At 43.2% G+C, this 11,150-nt stretch overlaps 1 protein-coding gene across 1 annotated transcript in view; it reads left to right on the top strand.

Moving 5' to 3' along the window:
• lama5 (laminin, alpha 5) overlaps nt 1-10,598 on the top strand; it is a 360,316-nt gene extending 349,718 nt beyond the window's left edge. Inside the window, exons 75-80 of the mRNA XM_070896270.1 lie at nt 2,141-2,293; nt 3,541-3,700; nt 4,225-4,355; nt 5,480-5,573; nt 6,181-6,300; nt 10,174-10,598. Coding sequence (XP_070752371.1) covers nt 2,141-2,293; nt 3,541-3,700; nt 4,225-4,355; nt 5,480-5,573; nt 6,181-6,300; nt 10,174-10,319 — 804 coding nt within the window. The 3' untranslated portion in view covers nt 10,320-10,598. The remainder of the gene's footprint in view (nt 1-2,140; nt 2,294-3,540; nt 3,701-4,224; nt 4,356-5,479; nt 5,574-6,180; nt 6,301-10,173) is intronic.
• Nucleotides 10,599-11,150: the final 552 nt, after the last annotated feature.

Genomic DNA, 11,150 nt, shown 5'->3' on the forward strand with positions numbered 1-11,150 from the left:
CTGAGTGTCGGGTCTGTAAAGCGCAGGCAGTCCGGGCACTTGGGAAACTTACACGGAGGCAGGTTGAGAGCGGGATACCGTCCCCAGCAGGTCCGCCTCCGAACCTGCCCTCTGAGCACCGGCAAAATCCAGGCCTATGCTACATTGAATATACTTGGGTGTCATGTAGAGCATTGTTTAATCTGGTTTCAGTATAAGGGTTTGACTCATTTGTAACACATTGGTAGATGAGAGCTGATTTACGAGCATCAGACTGTTGGAAGCATTTAGCATTTGATCTAGCAAGATTGCCGGCTCCTTGTGCTAAATCTGGACAGGATGTTAAGAAATGGAAGTTGAAAGTGATTGTGATTAGAAATTCCCAATACAAGCCAAACTACATAATTTTCCTTCTCAACGGCTATGCGTAGTGCAAATTCCAAACTTGAGCAAATTTATGAATGATGTCTAAATTATATGGTGTTCCTGAAATAAAATCTACACAGCGCTACAGAGCATTAAGATGCAGACTCAATCCACAGTTTCCAATCCTGTCTGTGTCTTCACAGATAAACAGCAGGGACTGGGCTTCAATCCACTGGGATGTAGACTTATGGTGGGAAGCCCCGAGCTGCTCTCTCAGCTCCTTAGTAGCATGTTTAAGTGCAAGGTTAGCAGGGGCTTGCAAGCAGGTCACGTTGGCATCTCACAGATGGAAATGGCTTTCGATCAACGAAAGAGCCTACAACAGTGAGAAGGAATGGCTTTGAAAATGTGGCCATAGGGAGATTTACAACATAATAAATAAATAAATCTAAGATTGGAGACCATACATACAAATTTACAGCACGGAAGGAGGCCATTCGGCCCATCGTGTCCGCGCCGTGACCTACATAAAAATTCTTAGACTTGTACTTCAACATTCAATTCTTTTTTTTTTTAAATGACTGATCACACAGATTTTATTTGTTAAGCAGTAATGCTTGAAGGACAAACCTGTCCAGTTACATTTCTTCAGATATATGCAAATCTCTTCTATATATATATATATATATAGCTAGTGCATGCCTGATTACGATTTGAGTAAATGCACAGCTCCCCAGTCAAACACATAGGCCGACAAATCCGACCACGCACAGTTTTGGCAGCTGGCAACCGCTATTCAGACGTGTACTGGAAGCAGGAAATGGAAGTCTAGAGACAATTGGGTTTCCTTCTCTTCACACTGTGCATTCAGTTCCAAGTCACATGGCATTGAGGAAAAGCACACTTCCATGGCCTAGAAATTCAATGCCCCGCCCATTTTATCGGGCACTAAACGGCCTCCTAAGCCTCCAATATGGCAGGCAGGAAGCGCGCTCTCATCATGAGTCGAACGCACACCACTAGCCGTATTGATAAAGGCCAAAAGGTCAGCGTGCAGTGCTGGCGGCACTCGGGAAAACCAGGCGGCAACCAGCAAGTTAAGTATTTAAAGTAAACTGACCTGAATGTGGAGCCGGGAGGAGCAGAAACACACTGCCATACCCCACTTTTTTATTCATTCATGGAGTGTGGGCGTCGCCGGCAAGGCCAGCATTTATCGCCCATCCCTAATTGCCCTCAAGAAGGTGGTGGTGAGCCACTTTAAATGCAACCGAGTGGCTTGCTAGGCCATTTCAGAGTGCAGTTAGTAGTCAACTACAGCAATGTTGTGGGTCTGGAGTCATATATAGGCCAGACCGGGTAAGGACGGCAGATTTCCTTCCCTAAGGGATATTAGTGAACCAGATGGGTTTTTACGACAATCCGGTAGTTTCATAGTGATACTAGCTTTTTAATTCCAGATTTATTTAATTAACTCAATTTAAATTCCCTAGCAGCCATGGTGGGATTTGAACTCACGTCATGGATCATTAACCTGGATTACTAGTCCAGTAACATAACTACTTTGCTCCCGTACCCACATTCCAAAACTGGGCGTGGCCGAATTTGTAGGTCTATATATTAGACTGGGGAGCTGTGCATTTACTCAAATCATAATCAGGCATGCACTAGCTATATATATGAAGAGATTTCTGAAGAAATGTAACTGGATAGGTCTCAAACTGAATAAGTTTGTAATAACTTGCGTTTCATTGCATCAGCATTTGCCTGTAACTGTAAATTGTATCATTCCTAGATATTTTTCAATAGAAACAAGAACGAAGGGCAATTGGTGATAGACGGTCTGCGAGCACAGACCAGCGCTATCTCTGGCACGGCTTCCTTAGATGTCAAAGCTCCATTCTATGTGGGTGCAGTGCCAACGGGAAAAGCCAAAAGGGTTGCTCAGGTAAAAAGCGCTGTTCGGTTTAATTGCAAATTTAGCAAATTCGAAATCCTTCGGGAAGACGCGAAAAGGTGGATTTTCATCCATTATCCCATCTGAGTTCAGATAGGATAGTGGCGGGAACACAAAAAAATATTGGGTGGTGAGGCCTACTGTTGTGTTCCCACCCAACCTGCATTTCCTGCCGCCCACCCCAATCGCGACAGCCCTTCTTCCCCTGCCTGTTGCTGCCTGTACATTACAATGGGTAGACGGGGGCCCAGCAAGCTACCCCATTTCCCTGCAATCAGTTGTTCCCACTGATCTCGTGGACCATCAGAATCCCTGGCACAGCAGTGGATGACCTGCTGCAGTTCCCTTGAGAGGGACGTGGCCAATAGAGCCTCGGATCATTTACCTTTGTAAACTTGGGACTGTCCAAGTCCACTGTGCTGTTGTTGCAACAAAAAAAAACAAAATACAAAAGCCTGTTCCACTTTATGAACTTTGTTCCATGTGGAGCCCCCCTCGCCTCCATTCAATATGAGCTTTGAAGGCAAAACCTGCAATCCAGTGTAAAAATGAGCAAATCGGGCCAGGTATTCATTTGAAGAATTTTGCAAGCATTCTGGGGCTTTAATAAGGCTACGCACACAATGTGCACTGGCAGTGTAGCACACAGAATACAGCTGACAGCAAAATCGTGAAGTGGGCACAAAACGCTCTGAAGGCCTGTTCACCCCATTTTCTGTTTTGCTCCACATCTGTTCTGTGCAAGCAGCACAGCTGATGATGAAACCCCTCTATGAACACAATGGTTCGAATAGAAAGGATTGGCTTGTTGGATCCATTTTTCCCCCCACTTCCCTCCTAAATAAATACGACTTATCTGGGATGTTTTGCCACGTTAAAGGTTTAAAATGAATGCAAGTTGTCGAAGGCGCTGACTGTTTGCTGGGGCAGGGCTCCAGGGTGCCGACCGACTTCCGCCATCTCACCCAAGTAGCCATTCGTCACGTGAGCCGAGGCAGCGAGAGTTGGCTGGCTTTTCAACAGCACAGCCAAGCCCAAGGATCTCACCCAGCAGGGATCAGCTCTTTACCCCTTCCTAACCCAGGGGCCAATTGCTGTGTCCCGTCACCATACCCGCTGAAATCGACTGGAAGCAGACTAGCCCACTTGAGGGGATTGTTTTCAATGTAGATGTGAATATTAATGTTATACTTTGATCATTAATTAAAGTTAAGTCTCTTTATTGCTTCTTTGTACAGGGTGCTTCTGTTGCCAGGTATAATGGTTGTATCCGAAACTTCCAACTCGACGGGAAAGCTATGGAACCTCCGTCACGCACTTACGATGTTACGCCATGTTTTGAGGGCAGTCTCGAACCAGGAACATTTTTTTCAACTGCAGGAGGCTATATAATTATAGGTATTAAAACTGCAATATTTCCATTTCTGTTTCCATCTCATTAATTATTAGCCAACCACTCTTAATTTTAAAATGCAAATTAAAAAAATATATAGTTACCAATTTTTATATCTGAATTCCAGGTTCCTTTTCTTACTTTCCTTCCCTTGATAAACCGTAACTTCATGCTTCAGATCTCATTATACATTAGGCTTTTCTTTTACCAATTTTCTCCCCATGGCCTTGAGAACAGTGTATCCTGCTGGACATAGTTCTAAGGGCTATTGGTATCTCGCCCAAGTCACCTGTATGCATGTCTGAGAGAAGACTGAGTGTATCAACTGCAGGAGACAACCCACATCCTGCCCTCATCCGATGATCATGCATGACTTCTTTCAAAGAGCCAGCACAGGCATGAATGGCCGCCTTCTACGCTACACTTTCCAGACAGGAGTGGGAGCCCACTGGTGGTTTGTTTTCCCATGTGTGCTGTCGCTTTTTATTCTAATTGTCTCCAGCAATATTTTCTTTTCTGTTTCTTCTAGATGAGTCTTTTGTTCTTGACAATGATTATGAGTTGATGTTTGAAGTGCGGCCCAGGAGTTTGCCAGGTGTACTTTTCCATGTTGGAAGAAAACAAAACCATTACTTCAGTTTGTATGCAGAGAGTGGAGAAGTGAGTGTGACTTGTTCTCCTTTCCAGACTGGGAATAATTTATTTTTAAAAACAAAGATTACTGTTCAGAAAAACCTGAGCACATCTTCAAAATTTAAAGTACCAGGTGATGAAGATATTTTTTTGGCTCAATCATGATTTAGAGGAAGATCTGTTTGGATCAGAACTTTTATTCAGGAAATATAACAAATAAAGTAGTATTGTTGTAATACTTGAACACAAATTTCTACTCACTTGTTCAGATTATCTTTTCGATCATTATCACAGAGCCAAGCAGTATGATATGCCACAGAGTTTACTTGTTTAAATGACTTGTAACATTATATTCTAATAGCCTGTAACCAACATCACAAATAGACATACCATGAAGTGTTCAAGGTTCATCACAAGCACATGTACGCACATTTATTTTGGATTGTGCAAAGTTTTCATGCTTTCTTGGTACTTGCAAATACACACAGAGATTCTGGTAGAGTTCAGTACATTTTGTGTAGAATAATAGCAAGCGACGAGCCACTGCCAAATGTATATAGGGCCTTGTATGTAAACTGAACATTGCAAAGCGCTTTACGTGAAGTAGTTTACATCAAGCTAGAAGTAGGAGAGAAATTAGGGGAGGTGACTTAAAGAATAGTTGAAGAGATAAATTTTACAGGATGTTTTTGAAGAAAGTGAAAGATGTAGCATTGTCATGATCAACATCATCCTGGGCAAAGGACTTGAGTTGAGCAGAGAGGATTACTATGGGACCTTGGTATGTACTGCAGGCAGGTGAGGTACAGGCTATGTGTAGACCTTGCACATACTGTGGACTTCCCTGTTTGTCTGTTGATCCAAGACTTAACTCCAGCTCTGGAGGGTTACGGTGCTTAACATTGTCAACTATAGACCACCATGTTTGGAAATATATGCAAATGACATTAGGAGCGGAATTATCCTAAAATAAGTTACTGTAATCTTAAAAGTTCCAAGCAAAGTCTGGTTAAATAGATAGTCCCTTCCATTTATGATCAAGTGATGCACTTAATGCTGATAAGAGCTGTTTACAGTTCAATTTGCTGCCTGTGTAGGTAACAGGCTGTATTTTCATGCACTGGCTACTGAAGCTCTACTTTTCCTTTTAGGTTATAGTGCGGTTACGTAATGGAGCTGCGGAGTTGTCTACATCAGTCACTGCACAACAGTCTCTGTGTGATGGACAATGGCATCGCATTGCAGGTAAGAGTGAAGAGTGCATGTATGCACAGACCTAATGCCCATCAGGTGGACAGGGAGTCCATTCTTTTCAGGTGGGGCTGGAATCCAGTGTTGGAATCCTTCCATTCTATTTTTTCTATTACAGCAGCAAATTCTTTCTGTAGGATGGAGACGTATTACACTGTGTCCATTGCCCCTTTACATCGTCACGAGATTTCCTGGGAATCCCAGGGGTGGCAGGGAAATGGAATGGTTATGTTCCAAGGCAGCTCAGCTATGCAAATGAGGCAGAAGGAAGCATAACCAGCCCTCCTGTCTCATTGAAATCTCCTAAACTTTGGCAGATGTCCTTTTGGAGGAGCATTGGTAAGAAGGGAGCCATCAGACCTGTGCTCAGCCCCAAGATTGGAGTCAGGAAAAAGACTACCTGTTTTTTGGAACTGGATATCTCTAGCTGCTATTTTGGAGTTGGATTAAAACTTGGAACAGAGATGTAATAAATGTTTACCAACCCAGTATGCCACCTGACCCCATGCTACAGATATATTTTAATGCACCCAAATATTAATCTTGTGTAAATTGTCAAAGATGCATTTATAACAATCTGATTTATGTTTTCCTTCATTAGTTATCAAAAGGAAAAATGTGATACAACTTGATGTAGACACTGAGGGTAACTACACAGTGGGACATTCACACACTCCTCGTTCCAATTCCAAAGAGATTCTTTATGTGGGAGGCGTACCAGGTGAGTTACATTAACTGCATTACAAGTGAAACAATTGCTAAATTAGATTTTATTTTTACAAGTTGTACATCTTAATAGGTGTGAGTATATTTTTAACCTTCCTAATTGTGGGCCCAAGTTTCGGCCTCAGTTGCTCCTGATTTTTTGGAGCAACTGGTGTAGAACGGAGTATCTTAGAAATTCAAATTCTCGGCATTTAGTTTGCTCCAGTTCTAGTCAGTTAGAACAGTTTCACTTTGGAACAGTATTTTATTTTCAAAAGGGGGCATGTCCGGCCACTTATGCCTGTTTTCAAAGTTTCGGCAGTGAAAACTTACTCCATACTAACTTAGAATGGAGTAAGTGAAGATTTTTGTACGTTCGAAAAAACCTTGTCTACACTTTAGAAAATTAGGTATGGGGGAGGGGGGGGTTTAAAGGGAAGGTTACAAACATTAAACACTTCAGTTTTACAAATAAAGAGCCATCATCAATAATAAATGATAAATACATCAATAAAATCAACCAATAAATCCAAAAAAAAAAAAAATTTTTTTTTTTTTTAAATCAATAAAACATTTTCTACTTACCGACTGCAGCACCGGGAGTCCTCCAACAGCGTGCTGGGATGGTCCCCCCAGTGTGTCTCTATCTGTCTGTCTGTGTGTGTGTGTGTGTGTCTCACTGTCTGTCAGTGTGTGTATTTCTGACAGCGAGGGGAGGGGGGGGGGGGGGGGGGTGTAAGAGGAGAGAAGGGGGAGAAGGAGGAAAGATGTAGAGAGGGAGGGAAGGAGAGAGAATATAGGGAGGGAGGGGAGGAGAGAGAGGGAAGGAAGGAGAGGGGGGCGGAGAGAGAAGGAGGCTGAATGGCCGGGCCCAAGACCTCGGGCTAGATTTACAGGTAGGTGGCGTCGGGTTTTGGGGGGTGGGGTGGAGAGAGTCGCGGAGGTCCAGGAGTGGGGGGGTGAGAGAGTTGCGGAAGTCCGGGGGGGGGAGGGAGGGAAAGAGAGCGGGAGTCGAGTCGGGTCGGGAGGAAGCAGGAGCTGGGCGTGGGAGGAGCCTTATTCATGCAGCCCCAGTGAGGCCATTCAGCCAGGGGTAGGGGCTGCAATGCTTCGGGCCCCTCCCACACAATTTTGGGCACCTGGAGCTACTGCACATGCACGCCCACTGTAGCGCGCATGTGCAGAGGTCCCGGCACTGTTTTCGGCGCAGGGACCTGGCTCCGCCCCCAACAGCTCGTGCTGCGCTGCGCCCGGCTGCAGAAGACCTGCAGGGAGCATGGGAATAGGAAGTTTTTTTTAGGCGCACTATCTGGCACGAAAAACGGGCGTCCAAGTCCGGGCTGCGCCGTTTTAGGGGTGTCCCGAAACTTGGGCCCACTCTGTGTGGAGATTTCGCTCGAGTCAGTGTGTCATCATAGTTTATGGTAATCATTTCTAGTGAGCCTGCTTACTTTTATTTGAAATCCCTCATTCCCTAGTCGCTATCCAAAAACCTCTGCTGGAAGGTGTGTTTATGTAGACCAGGTGCCCAATGGTGATGCACATTGTGGTTAAGTAAGGTCCAACACTCACCATCTAGGCTCACACATGAGCAATGTCTACAAGGTTGATGGGTACCCAAAGAACCTCAGGTTCCTTCAAGAGGAGGAGAAAGAAATTGGCTGGAGGGGAAAAAAAAAATTAGAATTTTATATTTTAAGGAATTAGAGCAAGGGGGAAGATTACATGCTCATTGTTACTATGTGATAACACAAAAAAATCATTTTTGAATTTTTTTGTTCTCAGCATGGTGGCTTTCCTCATTGCACCAAGAAAGTAGTAGTGGGCCGCTTTCTAGCAATCATTTGTGGCTTGCGTGGCTATTTCAAATGGCTTTACAAGTCAATCCCATGGTGTGGGACTGGAGTCATATATAGAGCCAGACCATGGCAAGTTCCTATCCCTCAAAGACAGTGAACCAGTTGGATTTGTACAAAACTTTCATGGTCATTTTTTCCTGATGCTGGGCCACACATTATCAGCTTTATTCAATTTGATTTCACAAGTTGCCATGGTGTATTTGAACGCTCAATCTCTCGAATTATTGGTCCAATACCATAAATCACTATGCAACCATACCCGTGATGTAGTGTATGAATTTTCAAAAACCATATGAGATTGCACAAAATTAGGGCTCATGGGTTATATATTAGCGAGGATTGGTTAACAGTAAGAAAACAGAGTAGGAATAAATAAGAGAGTAGGAATAAATCGGTCATTTTCGGGCTGGCAGGTTTTAAGGAGCATCGTCATAAAGGAGAGGTTTAAGAATGGCGTTCCAGAGCTTCGGGCCCAGGCAGCTGATGGTTGAACAGTTATAATCAGGGATGCTCAGGAGGGCAGAATTTGGGGAGTGCAATTGGGTGGGGGTGGGAGGTTGAAGGAGATTAAGATAGGAAGGGGCTAGGCCACGGATGGATTTGAAAATCGAGGTGTTGCTTAACCAGGAGCCAATGTAGGTCAGCGAGCACGGGGTGATGGGGACTTGTCCTAACTTGCACCAAGTCCCCATGGGCAACTAAGTTTTGAACGATCTCAAGTTTTACGTAGGGAAAGCTGAGGAGGCTGCAAAGGGATTATAGATAGGTTAGTGGGTAAGATCATGGCAAATGGAATATAACATGGAGAAATGTGAAGTTATCCACTTTGGTAGGAAAATAGAAAAGCAGAATATTTTTAAATGATTGGGAAATGTTAGTATTCAGAGGGACCCTGGTGTCCTTGTACACGAATCACAAAGTTAGCATTGCAGGTACAGCAAGCAATTAGGAAAGCAAATATTAGCCTTTATTACAGAAAGATTGGAATACAAGAGAAAATAAATCATACTGCAATTACAGAGGGCCTTGGTGAGACCATACCTGGAGTAGTGTGTGTTTGTCATCTTACCCAAGGAAAGCGAGGGAGTGCAACAAAGGTTCACTACACTGATTCCTGGGATGTGAAGGGATTGTCCTAAGAGGAGATATTGAGTAGACTATTCCCAAGAATGAGAGAAATCATCAAGAATTGAAATTTGCACAGTGAACAATCTAGGACACCCCTGCTTCACACCAAATTCATCATAGGCAGTCCCTCGGAATCAAGGAAGACTTGCTTCCACTCTTAGATTGAGTCCTTAGCTGGCTGAACAGTCCAATACGAGAGCCACAGGTGGGACATAGTTGTTGAGGGAAAAGGGTGTGTGGGACAGGTTTGCCGCACGTTCTTTCTGCTGCCTGCGCTTGATTTCTGCATGCACTCTGATGAGACTCAAGGCACTCGGCGCCCTCCCAGATGCACTTCCTCCACTTAGGGCGGTCTTTGGCCAGGGACTCGCAGGTGTCAGTGGGGATGTTGCATTTTATCAGGGAGGCTTTGAGGGTGGCCTTGTAACGTTTCCTCTGTCCACCTTTGAACTCCTTCATGGCAAACGAGCCAGAGTAGAGCGCTTGCTTTGAGAGTCTCGTGTCTGCCCAGCTGGTCAGTGCTTCAATGCTGGGAATGTTGGCCTGGATGAGGACATTGGTGCGTCTGGCCTCCATGGGGATTTGTAGGATCTTGCGGAGGCATTTCTCCAAATTATCAAGTTGATGGATATAAAATTTGCACTTGTTGCAATAGTCTACTTATTCCTGCCTTAAATATTAATTACATGCCATTTCCAAACTGTCTCAATAACTTGGTGACAGCTGGTTTCTCTGCAAGTAATTGGAATAATGGTCAATACTTAGTGAAAATTGCCATCAAAATAAACAATCTTAAAATAACCTAATTTATGAAAAACACTTTCTTCTTTGCATTTGTATAGTTTTGATCTTGTCATTTTTGCAGAGATATCTTCTAAAGGTTTCCTTTTTTTGTATTTCAGACACAGTGCAAATTCCAATGTTGTCTTTTCTACGTTACTCATTTGTCGGCTGTATAAAGAATTTCCTAATTAATCAAAGTTCTGTACAGTTAAATCGACCGGGATCCATACATGGTGGCGTCAGTACCAGCGGTTGCCCATTGTAAATAGAATGGAAAGAAATAACAATCAAGAACACTTTACCAGAGCTGTTTTAAGATTTCCAATCCACTTATGCACTTAAATATTTGTACTGTATTTCAGAATCTTGCTGTGGATTTTTATAAATTTGCTATTTTAATGGCCTTTTTATTCGGTATTTTGGGAGGAAAATATTAATGGGTAAAATTTATCCTGTGACACACTGGTTTTACATTATCTTGTTTAATTAAGATCCCTGTTTTACATTTGTAGCACTGACTGTGCAGAACACTGGTACATAATTGAGTCAAAATAAATCTTATCTATATAATGTGTGGTTTAGTCAGTCTAAATTATTCATACTGTGACTTAAGGACAATTGTGAAGCCTCCTTAAAACCTTCTTTAGTGGAACTTTTTGTCTGAGGCTTGAAGTGCTGTAAGCTTTATAAAATTTAGAAATTAAAGTTTGATAAAAAGGAGAATTGTCACAATTCCAAAAGATAGAAGGGTAGCTATTTGTACCTTCACTCACTTTCCTCTGGTTGAGGAGTCAGTAACGAGGCACCATCAATTGTCTGAGTGAGGACAAAGGTTAGGAGCCATTTCGTTAGAGAGTTGGTGGACCATGGAATGCTTTGCCAGACGAAGATATAGGAGGACTATGGAGAGAAAGCAAGTCTGCATGCAGTTAAGTTCTGAACTGTTCTAACAAAGAATCGGCACTTGCACACTGGCCTGCATGAATCTCCCACAAAGAAAAATTTGAAAACCACTGAATTATTGCTCTGCTCAGATCATGGATTACACACTAGTTCAAAGCTTTAAAATTGGAAATAAGTGACATGCACAAAATGC

Source organism: Pristiophorus japonicus, chromosome 12 (genome assembly GCF_044704955.1).
Source record: "Pristiophorus japonicus isolate sPriJap1 chromosome 12, sPriJap1.hap1, whole genome shotgun sequence".
Classification (NCBI taxonomy): domain Eukaryota; kingdom Metazoa; phylum Chordata; class Chondrichthyes; family Pristiophoridae; genus Pristiophorus; species Pristiophorus japonicus.